Genomic DNA, 27,681 nt, shown 5'->3' with positions numbered 1-27,681 from the left:
AAGCACTTGCCCTGCAGGTGTCACATTTACTCCCAATGGCCATGTAAGTTCTGTATCAGCGAAGGTGGAGATAACAGTCCCATCCCTGGCCAGGGTGAGGAGCTTGTGTTGGCCATAGTTGGTAACATAGATCCTGTCACCACTGAGACTCACTGCACATTTCCAGACTGATTGATGAAATAAAAAATATATTTATCAATTCTGAAGAAGAATGCAATACTTGTTCTGTTGTACCCCGACCTCAAATAACAATACATAATTATGCAAATATATTAACAGAAATAAACAAAATCTTTAATTGAGGAAATTAATAAATAATATATAAAACAAAGAAAATATATATAGATAGACAGGGCAATTTGTTGTAGCATTGCATTTGATTAATTCTGTTTCGATAATTATTTTGATATTTATCAGGACAGTAATGTTCATGACCATTACCTGTGCAATAAGTAGATGTATCCTCATACATCTTGTTCACAAGTGTTCCGGTGAGAGTGTACTTGTACAGAGCTTGGCCAGAAGTTACATACAGGTCTCCCTGGTGATGTGCAACTCCTGCACAGTCATGTTGTAGCTGTAGCCTCCTGCCCTTCACCAGCTGTCCACTGTTCACTGATACAAACTGTATATGTTTGTTCACAGCTACTGCTACCTGACAGGGGGTAATCAGACACATGTTATATGGATCGCCAGACATATCGCATTCACTGACCACCTTGTGCTGCAGATCCAACAGCTTCAGTCTCTTGTTATAATAATCTATAACAAGTATCTGACCATTGAACATTCCACACATGCCGTAGATATAATACGACGAACTAGTATCACTTGGTGTTCTCACACTCACTGGAGTTGCCCCTGTGACTATGATAGCCTGGTCTGGGATCTCCTGCATTGTCAATTCCTTCGTAATGTAAATGGTATGGCCGAGACCTGTAAGGTTCGATAAATACTCTTCAATGTTATTGTAAATGATAAATTTTAAGGACACCTCTGTTTGCATCGAATTGTTGTTCAGGTATTTGTCTGCTTGTTTTATCAGCTCTTCACTTTTCTGACGCGCTATGAAGGCTAACTCTTTGTTATTTTTCCCAATCTCCTGTATTGCATCACTGAGACATGTAAGCTCAGTATGAAGCCTGGAGCATGTGTCAACATCAAATTTGAGAGACGCATTCAGGCTGGCCTTAACTTTATCCATTTCCTTCAGTGTGGCCTTCTCCAGCTCATCTAAGGAGGCATTTATTCTCTCCCTCTTACTTCTTATCTCTTTAAGCCTCTCTTCATACGAAACCTGTAGTGACTTCATGTTACTCTCCCAATTAGTTTGCAGCTTCATAATATGATCAAGAAGGAAGTTAAGCTTTGCTGACAGCTGCTGATGGTCTGTTGCAGACAGAGATGTGTCAGCAATCAAGGTCACCTTTGAACACTGACTAAAATGAACAATAATTTCAAATTAGCTTACTCGATGTAAGTCTTCAGCACAAACAAATCGTACAAGGGCTGTTTGTAAAACTAGCATGCCCCCCAAAATGGGTTGTAGTGACAGTCATTGTGTGAATACGTTAGAGTATGATTCTTGAGCTTAAGCGTTCTTGAGTTATCATCCGGAAACCATTTTACTGCTTAAAGTCACTGTGACCTTGACCTTTGACCTAGTGACTTCAAAATAAAAAAGGGTCATCTGCTGGTCAACCCCTGGATTGTCCCTATGAACTTTCCTGATCCCAGTCCTAAGCATTTGTGAGTTACCATCCAGAAACCATTTTACTGTTTCAAGTCACTGTGACCCCATTTTACTGTTTCGAGTCACTGTGACACCATTTTACTGTTTTGAGTCACTGTGATCTTGACCTTTGACCTAGTGACCTGAAAGTCAATAGGGGTCATCTGCCAGTCATGATCAATGTACCTATGAACTTTCCTACTCCCAGGCCTATGCGTTCTTGAGTTATCATCAGGAAACCATTTGGTGGACGGACCGACTGCCGGACTGACCGACTGACATGTGCATAACAATATACCCCCTTTTCTTCGAAGCGGGGCATAAATATTAATATTTCCAAATTTGTTGTACTGATATACTAAACACACAATCTCAACATGTTTATTTAAGCAAGTATCGTATTTTAACAAATTTAACAATTTATATAAAAATACTACATCTAACCTACCGATGACTCAGCAGAATGCAAATATCGCAGCACAACTGGCTGTGGTCCTCACAGAACAATATTAGTTTCTTCCCGTTATGGACTGCACAGTTTTCCAGAAACTCCTGTGTAGACATGGCAACTGGCCACTTTTCCATTTCTTCATTCCCATAAATGGTGTGGTTTTGAAACAACTGACTGTGTAGATTGACACATTGTTCACAAAAGCACGAGTCACACTTTTTACAGTAAGCCTTTGCCTCGGTCTCACTGTTTTTATTCTTACATGTCGAGCAAAGATAGGCTGCAATTGTTTCTGAATCTTTTGATTTTAAAGACACTGATGCTGCTGCCATCTTCTACTATGAACAGATTTGCTATGAAAAATTACAGGGCTAACTCACTAATTTCCAGTCAACTTCACAATGTCCTTTTTGCCTCACAAAAATTACACTCTTGAAAGATAAAAAATTGAAAACAACAAGGGCAAGTCCACCATGAATGCAGTTAAAATGTATTTTCAAAACATGTTTCTCAAAACATTAAGTCCAGCCTTTCTGAATTGCTTAACACAGTAGCCTATTTTAAACTTTTTGCTAGGTTGAACTGATATGCTATGATGATAATTTTCAAAAGTTTGAATTGTCTATACATGTATGTCACGTGATCGAGCATACAACTTTACAGCTTTATCAGGTAATGCTTTATCTTTGTGCTAATATTCAATCGATATTCAATCGAAAAAGCAAACAGTGCATGTGAACAGAGCTCTTCGAAGTAAGGGGGAATCTGCTTTTATTTTGTGTAAACAGTCAATGTAATCTTTTTTAAACCTAGCTACCTAGTCACAAAAAACATATGTCAATAAAAAATCTTCATTGTATAATAATGAAAATAGATTTTTTTCCCCAAATATTTATCATAGAAAAGCATATTAAAGTCATTTGAAACATATTGTATAGTACTAGTTAGTTAATGGACCATGATATTTATAAATAAAGTATACACAAACAGAAATTATCATAAAAATAAAATATTAATACGCAAAGTCATATTTTTCTTACTTACGTGTTCATGACTTAGTATATTACATAAAGAAAGATATACACAGTTTACGAGGTATAAATCATTGGTAGTCAAGGTGTAGTACGTTGTGACAATGATTGAGTAGGCAAATTTACAGATAAATATTTATGGATTTAAACTAGCGGTTACAAAGATAAACCCATCAAATTCCTACTGAATCCTAGCTTGTTGTTTACTTTAACATTTGTCTATCATCAACGTTTAATATCAAAGGACTTTACTCAGAGTAACATTCTGTTCAGTTACCAGTATGCACGCATGCAGACTTATATAATAACGATAGTCTCATGGGTGAAAGTAGGAAATTCCCAAAATACTGAAAATAAAATCTGGGGGCGGATAGGGCCCCCGGTGGGTCCAGGGCAAGTGCCCTGGCTAGGGGTCCAGGGGGCCTCCGGCCCCCCGGAAGCTCCTGCATTTTATTTGAAACAAAGAAATCACTTCTCCTAAGCTTAAAGCCACCTGTATTTTTATGTGATTCAAAACACAAAAAAACAGTTAGTTTGGCTAGAATATATCACAATCTATTTCTTAAACATTTCATGTAGATCAAATGTGATAGGCAAAATCTTAAAGATAACACTAAACTTTCTCAACTATATACAAATATTTACAGTATAATATAGATCAATGAACATGTTATAGCAATACATTTTCTGTCTTGTATTTTTAAGTAATTTGTTTTTATATCTTATCTAGTTATTTACAAATGATTTGATTTACACGTCCGGTAATTATTCACATGCGTAACGTCCTCGGCGTGAGACTTGAACGCCTTTTTCCCATTTGATTGGTACTTGATCGTTTTGAAACAGATATCACAATATCATATGCGCTACCCGGAATGATTTTTTGTTTGTTTGTTAAACCAATCTCCCCATTTCTCTCCACGACAGTCTCTTTCATGGAGCCTTTCCCATCGCCATTTCCAAACAAACCAAGAAGACAGTAAACAAAATTATAACACAGAAAATCTTTATTAATAATTAAGCAAGATGCTGAAAATCATAATCAGAATATTTACAATGGAAGAGCAGTGCAACATGTATAAACAGACAAGAGAGCAAAAGTCCCTGAGGTGCTTACCCGAAAAACCAAGTAACTAAACTGTTCTGATCGGGTAGTTTTCATCAGGTTTAACAATAAAACTGACCCAACTTCTGGCAGCAATCTTTTTTAACAAACCCAAAATCATTTTCCACTTTATCACTCCAGATATCATAACAACTCAATTTTAAAAATATTCATAACAAGTTTCATGAGGGGTGGGCTACAAATGGCATTCCTTGAGTGTTCAAATGGTTTCACTATTGCCATTTAAAGATAAATCCCCCCTCATGGCAGTCATGTTTTAAATGAACTAGAATCATATCTTAATAGATTGAGACATCATTGGGAAAAATACAAGAAAAAAAAGACCAAGTTTCATTATTATTGGGCAATACATGTGGTCTCAAGAATGTTCAAAAGGTTTACCTTAAATTCAACTTGGCAACCTTGTTTTGGTACATCACATGATACCCTTACAAACTCTATTGAGATTTAATAGGAACAAATGTTCTGACCAAGTTTTGTGAAGACTTTGCAATAAATGTGGTACATTGACAGCTCAAAAGCCCTTTTTCGGCGTAAGCTGTATTAAGCCAGCTTTTCACCCTGACTTGACCTTTGTAAGTGTCCAATAATATTCAAATAAAATTTCCCGCGGCTAGGTACGAATGAATACACTTCATTTATTCCATTGGCTGATTTGAGTATAACACCAGAACATTGGAAACATATCCGCGTCTTTGTAACACTGTTTTACTGCATGGAACAATTGTATCTCTAATGAAAAGGCCCAATAGATAGAACAGTTTTACAATCAATTTTCTACATAAATACAGTTTGTGCGTTCACCTTTTATTTTCAGAGAATTACCAGCGCAAAAGCGTTTATACTGAAGGCTATATTCTCATATTTAGCACTTACTTGCATTGCAGTTCAACCCGCGAGGTTTCGGGTCAATTCGCGGCCAGTATGTGAAAGTCAGAGTTTATATACAGTTCATCACCGGAGTTCGCAGAAGGGGTTACGATCTTTTCATTGAAGGAAAAAATTGGTATCTATGCTATTTTTGTCTGATGGAGTAAATAGTTCGTTTAGTCGCTTTGTCGATATATCAATATTTTAGGCACAGCTGTTGCCTTGGTCGTGTACAGTTGGCGTAAACAAGCCGTCGTTTCAGCAGAGAATTGTTACCTAACTTTAATGCATCGCATTCCAATTCGCAAGGTATCAAGGTCAGTTTGCGGTCAGTTGCAGAAATCTTTATATAAACGCCGTCTCGTAAACTTTGTGCACTTGAAGTCTGTTTAGATGAGAAAGATACTAAATTAAGATATTCGGCGATATTATTGTGGTATGTCAATCATCGATTTTTAATATGTTTTCAACATTTGCATGATAAGGACCAATTTTGATAAAATTAATTAGAAATATTTATCCATTTAGACCAGTTAATTAAGCATGAGCACAATAATTCACTATACTATAATTATGCAATTAAATAAGATTCGAGTATTGCCGGCTGACCTATATGCACTCGTTTATTTTCATGTTTCTTGTGTTTTTCTATTCTGTTAATATAGATATCTGAGTAATAATATCACATAAAGCAAAATAAGCCACGAAATCTGGCGCAACGCCCCGTAATTGATTTGCTTATGATGTAGCTAAGAACTGCGCAGAAAAAAAGGCATCCGCTTCTTTTTATCTCATAGAGATAACTTTTGATCGTTCATAAACATCGACCACAATCAACGCCGTATATCTTTTTTAAAGATATTTCTTGTTTAATTTGACCTAGAACCTTGTTTATTATAGAGTTTATTAAACTTGGATGAATTATATTTGGGAAATATGTTCTCAGCAAGTTTCATAAAGATTGGGTAATAAAGGCAGCCTCTTGAGTGTTCACAAGCCTTATCTTTAATTTGCCCATTATAGTAATTTTATATCCCATGACCCCCAACCATGACCCCCAACCCCCCGCCCCCCCACCCCGTGTTGAACTTGGGGAAAGATGGAATAAGTTTCATGAAAATGGAATAATTAATAAGGCCTCTAGCTTTTCACAGGCTTTCTCTTTCATCTGATGTAAAAAGTTTCATCAGGGGTGTTCCCAGGTATTTATTTTATATAACCTAGAGACCTAGAAAACTTCAGAACCAATAAAACCATTACAAAGAAATATGATAAATATGATTTGCTTAATCTTTCTATCACCTGTCATGCTTTGCAGAAAATCACTAGGATTAAGAAAGAATGTCCCAGCCATGGTTAGAAAGAGGGGAAGGTCAAGTATCTTACATATTGTTTTTATAGAAATTGCAGTTGTTTACTATTTCTGAATGTTTTCCAATTGATAGCTTTAAAAACCAATATTACAGTAAAGGAACTAAAGTATATGGTTGGTTGTGAAACAGTTTGATATAAGCTTCTACTGTTTTGATATCAGATACAACTTGTTTGACTATTTTGCTTGCTACGACTGTAAATGAAAGTAAATAACATATTCACAGCCAAACAGGTAGCCAATAATAACAAACCAGGTGTGTTTTCCAAAGCTATATTGTACCAATAAATAATGATCTCTATAAGCTTGAAAGCATGTCAATGAAGAATGTTTGAATAATGATCATGTTTGTAGAAAAGCATAGGCGAAAGGTTATACATGCTGCAATCTTTGGGTTCCTGGATATGAACCTTGAGTCATATCCTTACCAGCCAATCTATATTGGTCTATTATACACCACCATGGAGAACAAATGGAATCTAATGCCTGTCGATTATTATTTGTTAATTTACATCAATCTTCTTAGCAGATCAATAACGCTTAATTAATGGTTTATCGCTCTTTGGCAAACGCTTTGATGCTCTAAACTGCCTGGCTGCCGTCGGTTTGAAATTATATTGAGCAATCATTGATTAATTTGTAAGTTAATCTTAGATGAAATGGCCTACATCAAATCAATTTGATCAATCAATCAAATCAATGAGTCCTTAAATAATGATCATGTTCAAATTAACCAAGTCAGTTTTCAAGTTAATGCTGGTAAATGGACATCAGCCCTTCAAACATTATCATCTTCTTGAAACAAGAGGACCATCATGGCCCTGAAGTGCTGACCTAAGTACAAGGTACACATATTGTTGAAGACTTGAATTGGTTACCTAGGTTTTAATTTTTTTACCCAGATTAAAACTAGGCTTTAATATTATAACCATTTTTCACTAAGATTGAGTCATAAATGCTCTTTTACAGTGATATTATGGTTTTTCTTAGATTTAAACTGGTTATATTATTTTTGCAACTTTTGAAATAAAAAAACAAGTTTTCTCAAGGTTGAGTCATATATCTTGTTTCTAAAGATGTTACAAGACTTTTCCAAGATCTGACATAATGACCTAGATTTTGGGTGCATGTGACTCAATCGGTACTAGGCCAAGATATTGTGTAGATAACATTCTGACTAAGTTTCATCAAGATTAATTCAGTGTCCGACAAATTTCTTATTTTTCAGGTAGCCCACTGGGCTACCAATAAAAATATTTGGTAGCCCATAAAATTTTCCTACAGAATGATAAGAGGCAGGTTTTCATCTTTATTTTATTTCTTTATTTACATATACATAATATGTATACATACATATACATAAAACAGCAAGTAGTCTGATGTACACAGTCAATATTGTAAATTAATGTTACAGAACAGGCACCGTGTACTTAAATGTAAATGTACCAAAGAAAATCATATACTACATGTAGATATTACATGTATGTGCACATTTATGTGTACTTAAATTCGGTCAGCACGTTAAGTCGTAAACGTAAATAAAGCGTTTAGATGATCAATACGATTGACTCGTATGGTGTTAATCAATGCAATTGCCCTTTTTAACAACAAATACAGAGTTTCAAGAAATCAAGAGTATTAAATCATTTATTAACATGTACTTGTGTCCGACTTTAAGTACTGTCCGAATTTACGTATTGCATCCGTATGTTACGACACTTGTGTGCAGTCAGTATACAATACAACAATTGTTTCAATCATGAAGGAACTGATACAGCATAACGGTAACGATACAGCGTGTTTACATGATATTTTATTAAGAGAAAATGTCAATGCCAAATAATTCGCGAGATAGCCCGGTACTTTAGTTGAAATTCACAACGAAACTTTTAATGGAAATTAAATGATCTCAATGTTGTACCTGCTACGAAATTTTTATTTACAAATAAATACACCCACGCCAATTTTCGCGCGCTTTTTATCAGGACAAAGAAATTCATTTCTTAAATGTAGAATTTTGTAACCTAAAATAGCTGTACACAACACGTGCAAACCGTGGCAGGTTATTTACGCATGTTGCAATACAACGGTCCTGATTGGGAGCTTATTTCATCATATCTTTAAATAGAACCATATTCCGAAATTTATTTGACACTTTAGAAAATTTCAAACGTTTGTGTTTATGACTCTTATCGTCTATAATTATTACCCACCCATAATTTGGTTTTAAAAATATTATAAATCGGGCATATATGGGATTATTGATTTACAGTCGATTAATCCAATTATTAATTGACAATGCAAACTAATTAGCAGGTGTTAACCGCGTTCACAAAGTTGTCATTAATATTCATTTTCGGTTTCGTTACCGTTAACGCGTTTGAAGAATCCGCTATTGTTTTGATTTATTTAATGTTTGGCGTCCTTGGATATTTAACGACATCAAAAACGTTGTCGCAATTACTCATTGTTGCGGTTAACAAAGAATTCCAAACTGCGAAATGATGTTGCATCATGTGCGCCAACTATCCAACCGGCTCTCATTATATTATTAGCAGACGACAAATGTTGATTCTGATTGGATGATTAAAATACACTGTTACTGTTTAAGACATTACTGCAAGTGATCGGTGACTGATAAGTTAATTGATTGCACTTTGTTATCGGATTATAAGCAATACACAGTGTACAAACACATGATCAGCGTGTTTATTCTACGCATGTCTGTCAATAAACCGGGCTACCGCTCTTATAGATTTATAGTAGCCCGGCGGGCGTCAGCTGGAAAATTTCAGTAGCCCGATGAAAAATGTTGGTAGCCCCCGGGCTCCGGGCAATGGATTTGTCGGACACTGATTAATTCATCAATATGGCCTCTAGAGAAGCTTTGTGAACCAGTTTCAAATTTGGCCAAGACATTATCGAAATAAACATTCATACCAGAGTTTCCTCAAGATTAAGTCATAAATGTACTAAGAATTTATTTTTTCAGCATTCCCATAAAACCATAGCTTCTATCCAAATAGTTACCTACGAAAAACAAGCTTACTAATTAAGATTATCTACTTGTTAATCTTACTCTTGAAATTATTCGGTAACAATTATCATTTTACCAGCCTCAGTATCTTCCTTTCCTCTAGAGAAACCAGTATTCCAATTTTAATGATCGAAGGCCCAAAAAATATCTTGCTATTATCCAGAAATAAATTTCATATAACAAGCTTTAGTGTCCTTAACCTTTGCACTTCTAACCTCAAAATTGATAGGAATCATACTTTCCTTACTTTTTCTTACTTTCCTCTCAGGTAACATGCATACACATTTTGATGATTGTAGGTGCAAAAGTTCAATGGATATTGTGCAAAGACAAATGTCATGTTACATGCCCCTGTGACCTTGGGTCCCATACATCTTCCTTTTCTTCTAGTAACCATCATACCAATGTTCATGATCAAAGGTCAAAGCATTCTCTAGATGTTATGGGACCAACCATAAATTTGAATCACAAAAATGAGTGTCAGAAAAACCTTAAGTAATTAGTGTTTGCTGCTATTTCAATACTCTCAGCGTCAACACTGTCACTTGAAATTATTTTGTAAAGAATCCAGTTTAAGTAAAGGTTTGAAACAGGATTCTCTACAAGATAAAACTTTCCATTTCCTTGAGTGGCTCATTATATATGTTGACACCAAAAATTACATATTAAGTTCATTTTGTGTTTGCTCTGATAGTTTAATGAACACAGTTATCTAAGACAAATACCTGTGAGTCCCTCACAAATTTAAATGTTTTTACTAGTTGAATATTTTTATGTCAACTCAAACCTGAAAATGATATAATACAGGGCCTATATTCAACTAAAACACTGGTGACCAATAACAGCATTTGTCAATGACCTTATGACCTAAAATACACATGTGAAATTTCAAATTATTATCTGTAGTAGAAACAGAGATAATCACTTAATGCATGCAAATCATTACAAGAAATTAAGTATAAAGGCGCATAATTCTGACTCATTGTACATCAGACTTAAGGCCCTTTGGTCATTGCCATAACATTAAAATCCTTAACACTTGTGAGAAGTTTATTCGCTTAAATAATGATCTCAGTTCCTGGCTATTTAAAAACATGTTACATGAGTAAATTATTCATTCAAAATGCAATGAAACACCTATTTTAAAAATGGTTTACGTGGTGACCTAGTTATTTACCACACCTTACTCAGAGAAAAACAGGGCCTTGATATTTTAAAGATAATCATTCTCACCAGGTTTCTAGTTTTAGTCATAAATGTGGCCTTTAAAGTAATGCAATATTTTGTCTAAGATATAACACGTTGAACTACTGTTTGGATGAAGGAGACCCAGATTCAAACCCATCTTAGATATTGTTAAAATAAACATTCTGACCAGGTTTTATCAAAATTTAGTCATAAATTTGGCCTCTTAAGTTGTAGCAAGATTCTTCTAAAATTTAGCCTCATAACCTATTATTTGGACGCACATTACACAGACATACCATTTGCCTAGATATTGTTGATACAAAAGTTAGACATATTTGGGGTCTTAAGAAAGATTTTTTTTTTCAAAAAAACACACACTTGATTTGAGTTTTTTTTCAGTAAATAAACACATTGTTTATATGTAAATAAACAATGATTAAGAGTCATGGGCCTTTTGTAACAAATACTTAATGCTAAGGTTAAATAAAGTTGACATTGTTATTAGCATAACTATTATAAGTGTTACTGCCATGACACTTTTTAAGTATCCAAAAGTACATTTATTACCATAGTAAAAGAAACTTAAACATGACATGTTCACTGATTTTTTGACAAACTGATTTTACTACCAAAACTGTAATATTTTGAATTGTTTAAGATCATTTAAAGAACAAGATAAAATATAAACAAGATGTGTTTGTGAAACACTATGTCCCCGTATATGACGTTTGACCTTGAAGGATGACCTTGACCCTTCACCACTCAAAATGTGCAGCTCCATGAGATACATGTTGTACACATGCATTTCAAATATAAAATTGCTAGCTTCAATATTGCAGAAGTGACATTACATGAGCAATTTTGACCCATATATTTGACCTTGAAGGATGACCTTGACCTTGACCTTTCACCACTCAAAATGTGCAGCTTCATGAGATACACATGCATGCAAATATCAAGTTGCTATCTTCAATATTGCAAAAGTACTCATAAAATGAGCGATTTCGGCCACATATATTTCACCTCTGACCTTGAAGGATGACCTTGATCTTGACCTTTCACCACTCAAAATGTGCAGCTCCATGAGATACACATGCATGCCAAATATCAAGTTGCTATCTTGAATATTGAAATATTGCAAAAGTGTACATTAAATGAGCGATTTTGACCCATATATTTGACCTTTGACCTTGAAGGATGACCTTGACCTTGACCTTTCACCACTCAAAATGTGCAGCTCCATGCGATGCATATGCATGCCAAATATAAAGTTGCTATCTTCAATATTGCAAAACTATTGCAAATGTTAAAGTTGGCGCAAACCAACCAACCAACAGACCAACCAACAGACCAACAGACAGGGCAAAAACAATATGTCCCCCACTACTATAGTGGGGGACATAAAAATATACCAGCCCTGGGGTTTGAACCTGAGACCTATTGAGAAAAAGCTTATGCGCTACCAATATACTACCGGTAGTCTATGCAGCCTTTTGAATTTAATGGCAGTTAAAGCATGTCAGTTATAGACGTTTTGGCTAAATTATTGATGACAAGGGTTATTCACACTTTTTGAATTTCCTGCTTTTGATTCATGATTGTCAATATAAAGTTGTCATCTCATAAGGCAATACAAAGGACAAAGTGATGCAATTCACGGTTCTTTAAATATAAATGCAAACAATTAATAATCACCAGTTTATCTGTTCTGCAACTAAGCAACTTCAAGAAATTTGACAGGTTGTTAAAATACTTGAATGCTCTATATAAGCAAGCCATGATGTACAAATATTTACAAGATTATATTTCTAAAAATTTGAACAAAACAAAAAATCGTGCACCTAAAAATTGTGCATTTTTCATTACGGCAAATACACATAACTGGCATATTGCTTTACCAAATTAATCTTATGAGAACACACTGTATTTTGTTTGATAACAAATATCGTTCAGACTGAACATCGCCATTTTAAACTACGATATTGCAAGATAAAAACCAGCTGAAATTATCTTCATAAGGATTATCACCTTGCTTGGATTCATAAGTGAAATTCGCTATATACAATACAAGATAGCAGAAAAAGTTTTTGGTAATGACCATCAAATTGATATTATTATTTTTGTTATTCCACTGGTATTTAATTGGCATTTGGGCTCTGAGTCAAACTGTTTCCCTAAGTAGGGCAATATTTTAAAATGTTGCCCAAGGTCAGAGCTGAGGGAAAATCCTTTTATGAACTGATCCCAAATGTCAACAATATAAAAAAAAAGTGATTATAATAATAGTAATCATCATCATAATAATAACATAGTCATGAGAGCATGTATAACAAATAACAAGAATGTAAAAAAGTGAACAACTTGCTCGCTTGTTTCAACAAAAAGATAAACAGCATATATGTGTGATAAAAATGTTTATCCTGAAGTAGGCACTAAGATAAAATGTTAGAAGATTGTTACAATACAACTTAACACAATTGGATCATAGTTCATTAAGATAATCAATTAAACTCACAATATACAATTAAATGTTTTATAATGAACCCAAAATCATCTCAGCTTGTTATTTCAACTAAAGATGTTCTTGTACCATAAGCAGAATTAAAGAAAATCAAAAGGAAAACATTTGATGTCTTCTGACATTTGAAAGAATCCTATCAATTTAAATAGGCTTAATATGTAAATTTGTATATAAAATGTAAACAATAAGGATGCTTTTCTTGGAACATTGATTTCATTTTAAAGTAAACACCAGGATGTTTTCATTATAGGATTGTCCCACAATGACAGAGCCAGATTTCTGATTATAGAAGACTGATTGAGGGTAATGAAGTCCATCCTTCTCTGTAGCAAGCGTAGCAATCTTCTTCTTGCCCTCTCTGTCAACCTGTATGACAGTGTTTGAGTAACGACCACATACAAGCACTTGTCCTGCAGGTGTCACATGAACTCCATACAGCCCTTTTAGTTCTGTGTCAGTTAAGGTGGAGATAACAGTCCCATCCCTGGCCAGGGTAAGGAGCTTGTGTTGGGGACCGTTGGTAACATAGATCCTGTCACCACTGGGACTCACTGCACATCCCCAGACTAATTGATGTAACAAAAAATATATTTATCAATTCTGAAGAAGAATGCAATACTTGTTCTGTTGTACCCCGACCTCAAATAACAATACATAATTATGCAAATATATTAACAGAAATAAACAAAATCTTTAATTGAGGAAATTAATAAAAAATATATAAAACAAAAAAAATATAAAAGATAGACAGGGCAATTTGTTGTAGCATTGCATTTGAGTAATTCTGTTTCGATAAATATTTTAATATTTATCAGGACAGTAATGTTCATGACCATTACCTGTGCTAGTAGTAGATTTATCCTTATACATCTTGTTCACAAGTGTTCCGGTGAGAGTGTACTTGCACAGAGCTTGGCCAGAGGTTACATACAGGTCTCCCTGGTGATGTGCAACTCCATAACAGTTATGTTGTAGCTGTAGCCTCCTGCCCTTCACCAGCTGTCCACTGTTCACTGAGACAAACTGTATATGTTTGTTCACAGCTACTGCTACCTGACAGGGGGTGATCAGACACATGATATATGGAGTGCCAGACATATCGCAATCACTGACCACCTTGAGCTGCAGATCCAACAGCTTCAGTCTGTTGTTATTACAATCTGTAACAAGTATCTGACCATTGAACATTCCACATATGTAGATACTACAGGTTGCCCTAGTATCACTTGGTATTCTCACACTCACTGGAGTTGCCCCTGTGACTATGATAGCCTGGTCTGGGCTTCCCTGCTTGTTCAATTCCTTGGTAATGTATATGGTATGGCCGAGACCTGAAAGGTTCGATAAATACTCTTCAATGTCATTGTAAATGATAAATTTTAAGGACACTTCTGTTTGCATTGAATTGTTGTTCTGGTATTTGTCTGCTTGTTTTATCATCTCTTCACTTTTCTGATGCGCTATGAAGGCCAAATCTTTATCCTTTTTCCCAATTTCCTGAATTGAACCACTCAGACGTGTAAGCTCAGTGCAAAGCCTGGAGCATGTGTCAACATCAAACTTGAGAGACGCATTCAAGCTGGCCTTAACTTCATCCATTTCCATCAGTGTGGCCTTCTCCAGCTCATCTAAGGAGGCATTTATTCTCTCCCTCTTACTTCTTATCTCTTTAAGCATCTCTTCATACGAAAATTGTAGTGACTTCAGGTTGCTCTCCCAGTTTGTTTGCAGCTTCATAAGTTGACCCAGAATGGTATTCATCTTGGCTGACAGCTGCTGATGTTCTGTTGCAGACAGAATGGTGTCAGCAATCAAGGTCAACTTTGAACACTGTCTGAAATGCAGAAAAAGTTCATAAATTAGTTCACTTCATTTGCAGGGCATTTATATACCACAGCTTATAACAAATTATATTCAATCAATAGTTATGTGTTACATGATTTCTTCGATGGTTTAATTAAAGTTATAGCTACAAACATTTTCTTGGTTCAAAATAATATATGTTTAAATGATTAAGACAAGACAAATAAGAATGACAAGAATATTTGTTGATACACTAAGCCAAGATATTGTTAAGAAAAAATTCTCCTGATAGACATTCTGACCAAATTTCATTAAGATTGTGTCATAATTTATGGCCTCAAGAGTGATACGTTTTTTTTAAACATTTGACCTTGTGACCTAGTTTTTGGGCGCACATGACTAAGATAAGAACTTGGCATAGATATTGTCAAGATAAACATTCTGACCAAGTTTCAATCATCTTAAGTCATAAATGTAGCCTGTAGAGTAGCAACACGTTTTTTCTAATAATTGCTCTTGTAATTTTTGGATGCCCATGACCCAGATTGAAACTTTGCCTAAACATGGTCATGATAGACATTCTGACTAAGTTTCTTCAAGATTGAGTCATAAATGATACCTCTTGAAGGTAATTTTTATTTTTTATTTTACCGGTTGATGACTTATGACAGACTAATTATTACACCTAACGCCTGACAAGGGATGGCCACAACAGCCCACCATATGCACTCTGTGCTAAGGTGATGAAAACATAGCTTTCTTAAATTAATATTTTACTTCACTGAAATTCTGCTATCGATATTGCACATGAGTAGAGTTGTGTCTCCTAGATATTGCATTCAAAACAATGTTATTTAACTACAACCGAGTTTCCCACACTAGCTTAAAAAAGTCCAAAGAGATAACTTTTTAATTTGCTAAAAATCAGTATTTTAAAGGTATTTTTTTAATAAAATGAGAATTTGTTGACCAACCCTTAATGCAAACTCCTTATAATATATTTTTTTGTAAATAAAATACCTTATCAATGTTAATATGTCTATTTAAGAAAGCATTACATTTGATAAAATAAGGCAACTTATTTCAATATACTACGTCACACTTACCGATGACTCAGCAGAATGCAAGTATCGCAGCACAGCTTGCTGTGGTCCTCACAGAAAAGTGTTAGTTTCTTCCCCTTATGGACTCCACAGTTCTCCAGAAACTCCTGTGTAGCCATGGCAACTGGCCACTTCTCCATTTCTTTAGGCCCATAAGTGGTGTGGTTTTGAAACAACTGACTGTGAAGATTTATGCATTGGTCACAAAAGCACGAGTCACAAATTTTACAATACTCCTTTGCCTCAGTCACAGTGTTTTTATTCTTACATGTCAAGCAAAAATAGGATGCAATTGTTTCTGAATCTCTTGATTTTATATACATGGATGCGTCTGCCATCTTCTATCATTAAGAGATTTGCTAAGCTAAATTACTGACCCAACCTACTTTTTAACAACTATATAAAACAGTGCACAGTGTCCTATTTGCCTCACAAAACTTCAGTCTTTGAATATACAGAATTGACTATAAGCTAAATCCACCTCATCAATATACAATATATGTTGAATTAAGTTACAATTTATTTTTTAAACAGATCTCCTCAATAATAAGTTCATTACTTTCTAAATTGCTAAATACATCGCCGCATTTAAAACTTGTAGTCAGGTCTACCCTGTATGCTATGAAAGTAATTTTCAAAAGTTTGAATTTTCAATACATGTAAGTAATGTGATTTTGAAAGTTTGCGGCTTGATTAGATTATGCTTTATATTTGTGCAAATGTTCCATTGTAAAGGCAAACAATGCCTGTAACATGAGCTTTGCGCAATAATGCCTGTGTTTTTTCTTTTGTTAACTGTTAACCACATTTTGTAAAACCTATCTATACCTATCTACCTATTCACATAAAAAATCAAAAACAGGTTTCTAAAACACAATTAAGTACATTTTCTTGATTGCATAATTTAAAAAAATTGAATAATAGTAAAACTGAAATTAAAGAAAAGCAAATTTAAATCACATGAAACATATTTTATAATACTTATAAGTCAATTGACCATGATATTTATTACCGTATTTTACCATGCATAGTGCGCAGTTTTTTACCTTCAAATTCCAAAATAAAAATTCAGTGCGTGTAATACATTGACACAACGCTTTCCTGGTTGCTAAATTGCAAAAAATCCATTTCGTAATCGTAAATCTTCACAATTGCCGCCATTTTTTTATTGCAGAAAACTACACCCTATTATGTTATAGACTGACGGGGCCGTTGGCGAAACAACAAAAAGCGGGAAAGGGTAGGAATGAACTGGGTAATAACAGTTTTGACAAAAATTAAAATATAAAAAAATGTCTTCATTGGTGTTTTCACACTTCTTCATTTAAAAAAAAGAGGTATGTCGATCCCTGCGTCGTCGCGGTATTGTTTGTTAAAGTTTTTGTTGTCATGAAAACTCGTTGATTTATAACGCAAAACATCTTATTTGAACTGACGCTAATTATTTCAATCATATTTCTCAACTTTGCTTTTTCTTTATTTTGATAATTTAATCCAAAGTTTAATTGTAGCAATTCCGAAAATGTGCACTCTATGTGAATTGACAGTTTGACGTCATCAAAGGAAAGCCGCTTCCTGTCTGAAGCAATAAAGTGACAAGTTTCTCGCCGACAAAATTGGCTTCCTTTGTCTAGCAATCAACATGCCGAACCAATCGTGTGTTTGTTCCTCAACGGCAATCGTCCAATTAAATAATAGCACGTGCAAAGCTCCGCCTTCGAACCTTTTGCAGAGAACGGAGGTGGAGTTTAACGGTTAATTGAGCAATTGTTATAAGTTAGTTGAGTTCCGATTTGCCAAAATGTCTCGGCCCTAAGCAAGACGAATACATTTATCAATGTTCCGATCTCTGCATTAATATGCTACCGTGCGAGTATACTACATAGTTTACAAACCAACAATAGAGATATAGACTCGTTTTATTTTCTTTCAATAGAGACAAACAAATGATATTTGTCTAATGGCTTTACGCCGATAATGCCAACTGTATGGAATTGAGCGTTCGGGTGAATTGTTTGTCTCACTATAAATACTGATCACCTGGACACAGTGAAGGCGCGAAATACCGGGTCAAACTGGATTTAATGGGGGAGCATCTCTTATTGGGGAAATATTTAAGTCGATGAAAAATAAAATGGGATCCACGGACGATTTGCGTAAAATTGGACATTGCGATGTTGCCAGTCTGCAGAAGATGTCATACGATGTTGTGAGCGGCAAGTAATGAAAATGTTACACTGTTCAAATGTGAGGAATAGGTAATAGTGGTTCAAATTTAACGTGCAGTGCGCGGCAATAAGGACATATACGGTGTTCTCGAGAGAATAATCTTAAAAATTGTCGAAAATAAAGTGCCTACGTTAGCGTTACCGATCGCCAAAATCGCCATTGGCGATTACAATTCCTGGCTGGCGATTAAAAACAAGATTTTCATGAAATTGGCGATTGAAAAAAAGTCCCTATGCTTTACAAATGCACACTCTAAATGCCTGTTTTCAGGCCGTATAAAACGCCAGAAACATCGCTAAGATTACACAATCATTACCCTTACCGGAAAGGCCCCAGGGGATAATGACGACGGCCTAGGTTGATAATCCACATGGCTAATGTCTTAAGTGGTCATGCTTTACACTGCGACCAGTCTTTTCGCGTATTTGGGTTACTTGGAGATTTACGTGATAATCACTGAAGCATGCCGTGCAATGGCCTATGCTCTAAATGTTACGATTCAACGTCATCGAATCGACCAGTACGGAATTGTCATTTAATCAGATGGGCAGAGTTATGGCATTGACATAGCCACTTAAAACTAATTTCCAAAGAAACAACGATTTTGATTGGCTAAAAAAGTAGATATGAGTAACTTCCCTTTACGGTATGCGACATGAAAGACCGATTTCGAAAGCGAGTTGCAGATTCTGGGAAAAATGGATGCTGTGAACGAAAATGGAAAGTCAAAGCAACAGAAATTAACACAATTCTTTAGAAAAGAAAGCGGACAGAATAATGTAAGCTCAGGAAATGACCAAATGTAAGGTTCGTGATCTGAAGACGTCTAAAATAGTGCAGATGTGAATGCAGAATCGGAAACATCTACCTGTCAAGTCTCACGGTTTCACCGTGAGTCTCACGGTTTTTGACATGGAATGACGGTCTCATGCTGACTAAGTAATTTCTCACGCATTTCTTCAAAAACAAAAAAAAAATGAAAAAAAGTATTGTTTGGATTTCATAAAATGTTGTATAATTCCTACCGAGACGGGAGGGCTGTTTAAGTGGTTTCTAACCTAAATACCACATGTACCGAAAACTGATTTACGGTGGTAATGTATCATTATCACTACGCCACCGGTGTCTGTGTAAACAAAAAAATCTCCTGCAAAATGTCAGCAAGTGGCTCACCAGCGAAGAAAATTTGTCGTGCAAAAAAAGGGCTAATTTCAGACAAAAAAAGTCTTAATTTTGCTCAGGAAATTTTCAGGTGGGGCATGCCCCCGGACCCCCCTAGGTTTGGCGACTAAGTTTTTTTTCCTTAGCGCCAACCTAGAAGTGCTATGCAACCCATGCTCCTGATCGTATAAACGCTCCCTACTTTAAAACAAAAAATTAAGCGCCCAAAAAACTCACATTAAATGATTGCGCAATAAAAGAATGGTGGCCATTTTCGGCCCAATTTTCAGGTTTTTGGTCTTGAATTCTTTTTTCTCCATTTTGGCTTTAAAAAATCGCATGCACGTTATACATGGGAGCGCGCTATACATGGTAAAATACGGTAATAAAGTTTACACATAAAACAATATATAGAAGCTATTATCATAGTATACAATGTATTAAATATCCATTGTCAAGGGGTGGCACTTTGTACTTGTAATAGCATTGGCACTTGCTGTGATAATATTAAAGAATTTAAACAAGCAATTTTCAAAAGATAAATCCATCCAATCTTCACTGAATTCTAGCTAGTTGTTTAGTTAATCTTAAGTTTTTACTATTATGTGGATTATTTGTATATATTTATAGTAGCTCTCTCTATCCTCTCCTCTATTCTCTCCTCTACCTCCCTCACTCCTCTCCCTCTCATCTCCTGTCCTTTTCTCCCTCCCCTACCCCTGCCCCTCTCCTCCCTCCATCTGTTCCTCCCTCCTTTCATTCTCCCCTACCCTTCCTCTCTGCTTCATCTTTCTATTGATTGCAAAAAGTTACGCAATAAATCACTAGCATTATGAAACCATGTGCAAGGTGGCATTGGCAGGGCTAACAAGATTTGCAAACATCTTGTTTTATGGATATTATGGTTTTTGACTTTTCTTAATATGTTTTCCAATTGTTGCTTATATGGTTGGTTTTGAAACATTTTAGTATCAGCTACTTCTGTTTTGACTTGAATGCTTGCTATGAATGTTTGTGAATCAAACAACTAAATCACTACCAAACAGCTAGCCAATAATAACAAACCAGGTGATTTGTTTTTTCCAAAGCTACATTGTACCAATAAATAATGATCTCTATAAGCTTGAGAGCATGTCAATCAAGAATGTTTGATAACCAGAAATATGAGCATGTAAATGAGAAATGTTCCATAACCAGAAATATGAGCATATTTGTACAAAAGTGTGGGCAAAAGGTTATACATGCTGCAATCTTTGGGTTCTTCGATATGGACCTTGCGTCATATCCTTACCAGCCAATCTATATTGGTCTATTATACACCACTACGGAGATCGAGTGCCTAATGCCTTTCAATTATTATTTGTTTATTTACATCAATCTTCTTAGCAGATCAATAACGCTTAATTAATGGTTTATTGCTCTTTTGCGAACCCTTTGATGCTCTCAACTGCCTGGCTGTCATTGGTTTTAAATATTGAGAAATCGTTGATTAATTTGTGAGTTAAGCTCAGATGAAATGGACTACATCAAATCAATTACTGAGTCCACAACTACTGATCATATTCAAATTAACCAAGTGAATTGTCCAGTAAATGCTGGTTAAAGGACATTATCCAGTCAGAAAATATCCTCTTCCTGAAACAAGAGGGCAATCATGGACCTGAAGTGCTCACCTTAGCTCAAGGTACACAAATTGTTGAAGACTAAATTGAACTGGTGACCTAGTTTTCAAACTGGGCCTTAATATAATCTCCATGTTTTATCGAAATTTAGTAATAATCGTATCTTCTAGAGTGGTTATATAGGTTTTCTATGATTTTACCTAGTGACCTAATTTTTAGACACATAAATCCAAAATTCGAACTTGATAAACATTTTGACAAAGTTTTAACAAGGTTAAGTAATAAATGTGGTTTCTCGATGGCAACAAGATTTTCCACATATATGATTTAATCACCTAGGTTTGGGATGCATGAGACACAGATTCGAACAAGACCTAGATATTCTCTAATTCTAACTAAGTTTCATCAAGATTTACTTATCAATATGGCATCTAGAGCGGTAAAACAATTTTGTCTAAGATTTGACCAGGTGGCCTAGTTTTTGAACGCCTTGAGAATGTGTTTCAGATTCATCCTAGACATTATCAAGCAGACCAATTTTCCTCGTGATTGAGTCATAAATGTAGCCTCTCAAAATTAATTGACAACATTCTGGTAAAATCATAGATGCTATCCAAACAGTTACCTTTAAAAATGATTATATTTTAAAGCTTTTTCTATAAATTATTTGGAATCAAATTTCATGTTATCTGCCTCCATGTCTCCCTTTTGCTAAGAAGAAACCAGCGTATCAGAATTAAGATAATTGAAGGTCAAAAGATTATCTAGATATTTTAAGGAAATTAATTTCATGTTACAAGTGTCTGTGACCTAGAACTTTATCCTGTTGACCTCAAAATAAACAAGAGCGCCAAACTGTCACAAGATACGCCCGTTCGAAGGTTTTGGACACCATGCTCAATGCTTGACATGCACTAAGTGACCTCGAGAGAGAGAGACCATTTGAACTTGACCTAGATATCATTTAGATGTAACATCTGACTAAATTTGGTGAAGATCAGATGAAAACTACTTAAATTAGAGAGCGGACACCATGCTAAATGCTTGAAATGCACTATGTGACCTTGTGACCTCGTTTTTTACCCGGCATGACCCATATTCGAACTTGACCTACATATCATCTAGACACAAATTCTGACCAAATTAGGTGAAGATCAGCACCCGATTGTATAAACGCTGGTTAAAGTTACCGCTCGGTAACATTCAAACCTTGGTAAGTTTGCGGTTATTCAGGTATAGTAACCTTCAAGGTAACTCGATTGTATAAACACGATATACCGCAAAGTAACCTAACTGCGCATAGTGAAATTTAACCACCTGTAACTTAAACCAAAACATTCCCACAATGCATTTCCTAATGACGTAATTTTCGCGCGAAGTGTCATGCTTATAAACAGCAATATGTATTTTCTTTATCAAATTCATTTACAAATGAATTCACAATAAAATAAAGTGTAAATTTTAACTATGAGTTCATCAAAATGACCAGGGACAAATTGATAATGATGTCGGGATTTGCATCATTTAGCAGAATCCCTGGTGCTTCCAAACTGCAAGAGAGTGCTTACAAAGACGTCTATTCTTCTAGTTGTTCTAGATGTAACATAAAAATTATACATGGTCGTCGTAACATGCTAGACTGTTCTTCTAAGTTGGCTTACGTTTACAATAAACTTACTTACTTTCTTGTACAATAAGGGAATTTACCATAGACAAATAAAACATTGTTCAAGTTTAAATATATTTTTGTATGCAGAAATCTGCAAATGCAACCGAGTTCACCAACGGCTATTATTTGTGTTGTGTTCTGAGAAAACTGGGCATAATGCATGTGCGTAAAGTGTCGTCCCATATTTGCATGTTAAGTTCACACAGGCTAATCAGGGACGACACTTTCCGTCAAAAATTGATTTTTGCTAAGAAGGAACTTCATTTTAACAAAAAATGTCATAAAAGCGGAAAGTGCAAACTGCACAGGCTAATATGGGACGACACTTTAAGCACATGCATTATGCCCATTTTTCTCAGAACACGACACATTTGATAAACTGCTCTGGTTCATTTTAACAGCAGTAATGTACAAAGAGTACATGACGTAGCGTGTGACGAAGAAGAAAGTTTATTGAGTTCTCATTTGAATATAATGATATGATGGCATAAGGGTCTTTATTTAACTATGCTAAAATAATTATCAAAGACCCTAGATGCAAACTTGTCAATCATTGAATTAAATGGATTATTTATGGATTTTAAAGGATTATTAAAGGTAAGATACTAGTTTGAACGTGTTTTGTTTTTATTTTGTACTTTTGTTGTTCCCTGTTCTCGGAGAAATGATTTTAACATGGGCGCCATTGATGCATCGGATCACACACAGCATACCCCATAACAGAATATAAGAAACACGTTCTGTGCGTCCTTAAATTCGTCGTCCGAAGTCGGAAATCATATTGCCCTGTAAATTAAGTCAAATAAAGTGTCAGTCGCTGCAATTGTCTGTTTACTCGTTGAAATTGTGAAGGTCGTCGATGGTTAGCTTTTTTGATGTCACACGCCACAGCCATTTTGTGTAAGTTACCTCTCGGTTACTTGTACTTACCCACCTAGGGAAGCAGGGTATGTTTTAACTGGGTTTTAACCGATCGGTATAACTAACCAAATTTTATACAAATGCTTACCGACCAGTAACCAACATGTTACAGACTTTTAACCGCCGGTATGTGGTTAACCGCCAGTTTAACTGTTTATACAATCGGGTGCAGATGAAAACTACTTCAATTAGAGTGCGGACACCATGCTAAATGCTTGAAATGCACTAAGTAACCTCGTGACCTAGTTTTTGACACGGCATGACCCATATTTGAACTTGACCTACATATCATCTAGACACAACTTCTGACTAAATTTGGTGAGGATCGGGTGAAAACTACTTCAATTAGAGAGCGGACACCATGCTTAATCCTAAAATGTACTAAGTGACCCTGTGACCTAGTTTTTGACCCGGCATGACCCATATTCGAACTTGATCTAGATATTGTCTAGACCCAACTTCTGACTAAGTTTGGTGAAGATCGGATGAAAACTATTTGAATTAGAGAGCGAACTGCTGTGGATGCCGCCCGCCGCCGCCGCCCGACAAGGGTGAAACTATAATACGTCCTGTTTTTAAAAACGGGTGTATAAAAAGGAGTCTTCCTTGCCTCAAAATTAACCAGCATACAAATGTCCATAATTGTAGGTCCAAGTGTTCACTAGATATTGCCGCAAAACAAATTTCATGTAACATGACCCGGTGACCTTCACCTTTGACCTGTTGGCACTAAAATTAATAAACATCTTTCTTTTCTCACAAGTAACCATCATTTCAATTTTCCTGATCAAAAATCAAAGCATAATTCTCTAGATATAATGTGACCAACCACACAACAGAGCAAACAACCATTGGACTAATAGGTTCACAGCAATATAATCTGCTTCTTCAAAGGATGGCTTAAATATTTTCTTCCCAAAATGCTTGATTCATTGTCATAATCATACACTGTGATATCATATAAGTTTTACTATTATAATCAATTATTTTGGTTTCTTTTAATCAGACATTGCATACAACTTCATTTAATAACTCTCCAAGCATTTGTAAATTATTATCTACATTTTGATCTCATCAAATGCATGGATTTCATCCATAAAGTAAACCAGTGCCAACTTGTTACAAAATATATCTGTTTAAAGGTCTGGATAACATGGATCTGCAAAGAGTGTATAATAAATAATTGCACAAAAAATTATGAAATAAACTTTTTAAAAAAAGATGTCAATGCTATAAAACCAGATCTTCAACCTTTAACATGATAATGTAATTTAAATTTATTAAAATATTTTTTTGCAATTTCAAGTTTGGTCTCCAGGAAAGTTGCTTACACATAATACAGGCAGTGTAGGTCAAGCCTACAAGTTTTTCCAGAACATAAAATAATTATTCGGTCATGGAAAGAAAAAAAACCTGTCTCAATAGCTAGAAAGTTTGGTGCAAGTAAATGAGTTAAGAGAGCTGAAACGGCAAATTGTGCAATTGTTTTTTGAAAGAGCAGTAACTGTAAAAAGCCTGGCATGAGTTATCATACTGAGCAATCATTTTATGACAACACACATTTTCAACAAGTTTGGTGATGATTTAATGAAAAATGTATGAGTAAAAAGTGAATTTTGCATTTTCGTATAAGCAATCGATCAGCATTTACTTTGAAGTGCATGGTGGGATTTGTCTGGTTATCAAACTTAGCCTCCAATTTGTGTCAACAAATTTGCAAAAAGTTTGGTTTTGATTTAATGAAAACTGTATGAGTAACAGAACAAAAACAAGTTTTTACAAATCTGAAGTACCTGGTGCAAATTGTAATTCAAAATAAACAACCTGCTGGCCATGCAAGGAAAGTGACAATTTGACTCATATGTAATAATCAATGTTTTTTGTCAAGGTGTATCTAATCTGACATCTTGCTAATATTGTATCTCTACAAACAACAATAAATTAAAGTGCAATTGTTATCAATTTTTTGATACATTAATTATGCTTATTTATATAAATACAGATGACTAAAAAAAGCATATAAATTCTTCTATAAATAATAGTATCCAAGTGAACACCATTTAAGACACTTTACGGCAAAAAATATTTTTTTCTTAGTGGGGGGAGGGGGGGGGGGGGGGGAGTAGCCACTTCAAAATTCCTAAAAGATGTAATCAAGGAAATTTTCATTCACACCATTGTCTTTTGTTCTATATTAACATTCATGAAATTGGTCAGTCACATTCAAAGAACAACATACTTAACTGCTTAAGAATGTTTAAAAGGAAACAGACACATCAATAATTACTAGCTTTACTTCTGCAAACATCAATCTGTATCCTTCAATTTACATGATCTCTCCAGAAAAGGCCTTTGGTTTAACCCTATCACCCATAAGAAGCAAAGTAAAAGTGGCTTTTGCAACTAGCATAAAACCAGAACAGCCTGGGAGTAACTCACAGTCTGTTCAGGTTTTATGCTGTTTGCTGCTCATCAGTAACTGAGGATTGGAAATGAAGCCTTTAAAACTTGAATTTAGTAAGAAAGGTATTTAATAAAATGTAACTTTCTATGGGACTACAAATGCTTCACAATAGGTATCTAAGTGGTAAAGGGTAAAATGTTAAAAGCTGCATGGTGTTTTCCAAGACAGGAGAAGAGACCTTTGACCTAAAATTGGAAACAAGAGGGCCATTATTAACACTCACACTTGACCCATATTCATACATGGCCGTGACAAGATGACCCTTCTGACAATGTTTCATCAAGCTTGAGTCATAAATGTGTCCTGTTGAGTTTTGTAACAATTTTGTTGTAAGAAAAGACCTAGTGATCTTGTTTTTGGAGCAACATTTACCTAGATTCAAACTCCATTAAGGTACTATCAAACCAAACATTCTGCCCCCATTCCATTGAGACTGAGTCATAAATTCAAATGTTATTACAAGTTTTATGTAACATTAAACCTAGTTTTTGGTCAAATGTAACCTAGATTCACTTTTGGTCTATATATTGTAGAAATAGACATTCTGACCAAGTTTAACCCTTTGCATGCTGGGAAATTTGTCATCTGATAAATGTTGTCTGCTGAATTTCTAAAATTAGCATTTTCTTCAATTTTTTTCAAAGAATACTATCAGAATAGCAAACAGTTTGGATCCTGATGAGACGCCATGTTCTGGATCCAAACTGTTTGCAAAGGCCTTCAAAATTCGGTTCCAGCACTGAAAGAGTTAATAGAGACTAGTGATACATTCAGCTTCTACAAACATTGCAAGGTTTTTCTAAGTTTCATCCTTGAGACATTGTTAGATGCATGATAAGCATAATATGACCAGGTTAAATCAAAATTGGATAAACAAGAGGTCTATGGTGGCCCTGAATTGCTCACCAGAGGGTTGACCTTGTGACCTCATTTTTGACAAAATCTGACCTTGATTCAAACATGGCCTATATATTGTAAAGATTATCAACATTTTGAGTAATAAGATTTGACCTGTTTACCTACTTTTTGGCTACACACGACACAGATTTAGAAAATGTGGTTTCTAGAGTGCTAACAAGCTTAAGGTTGATGACAAACAATTCATTCTGGAAGTGATTGGATGCCGACAAACATTGACTTACTAGAAAAGCTCACCTTGAGTATTTTGTGCTCAGCTGAGCTAAAATGTGGCCCCTCATGCAATAACTAGCTAAAGTTTTTGATACACAACCCCAAATGCAAGACATTGAATGAACATGAAAGTGCTCAGGTGAGCTAAAAGAACAGCCATAGATCTAACATGGCCAAGGCAAAGATGGAACAAATGATCTGATTGTACCAGATGGTGGCATTTTTTCAACAGACCATATCAACATCTACA

General features: G+C 35.2%; 1 protein-coding gene across 4 annotated transcripts in view; it reads right to left on the bottom strand.

Moving 5' to 3' along the window:
- The window catches only part of LOC127874845 (uncharacterized), a 137,224-nt gene that overhangs the window by 87,562 nt on the left and 21,981 nt on the right, over positions 1 to 27,681 (bottom strand). Inside the window, exons 3-5 of one of the 4 annotated variants that reach the window (XM_052419497.1) lie at positions 16,238 to 16,414; positions 14,660 to 15,162; positions 719 to 936 (exon numbers count right to left, since the gene is read on the bottom strand). In XM_052419497.1, coding sequence (XP_052275457.1) covers positions 719 to 936; positions 14,660 to 15,162; positions 16,238 to 16,374 — 858 coding nt within the window. In that variant the 5' untranslated portion in view covers positions 16,375 to 16,414. Of the gene's footprint in view, positions 1 to 718; positions 937 to 1,021; positions 1,440 to 2,180; positions 2,824 to 14,659; positions 15,163 to 16,237; positions 16,415 to 27,681 lie in introns of those variants that run through there. The other 3 variants (XM_052419495.1, XM_052419496.1, XM_052419493.1) reach the window with 3 other exon arrangements.

The sequence above is a fragment of the Dreissena polymorpha genome, chromosome 3 (assembly GCF_020536995.1).
Source record: "Dreissena polymorpha isolate Duluth1 chromosome 3, UMN_Dpol_1.0, whole genome shotgun sequence".
Taxonomy (NCBI): domain Eukaryota; kingdom Metazoa; phylum Mollusca; class Bivalvia; order Myida; family Dreissenidae; genus Dreissena; species Dreissena polymorpha.
This window is presented reverse-complemented; position numbering and strand designations above follow the sequence as displayed.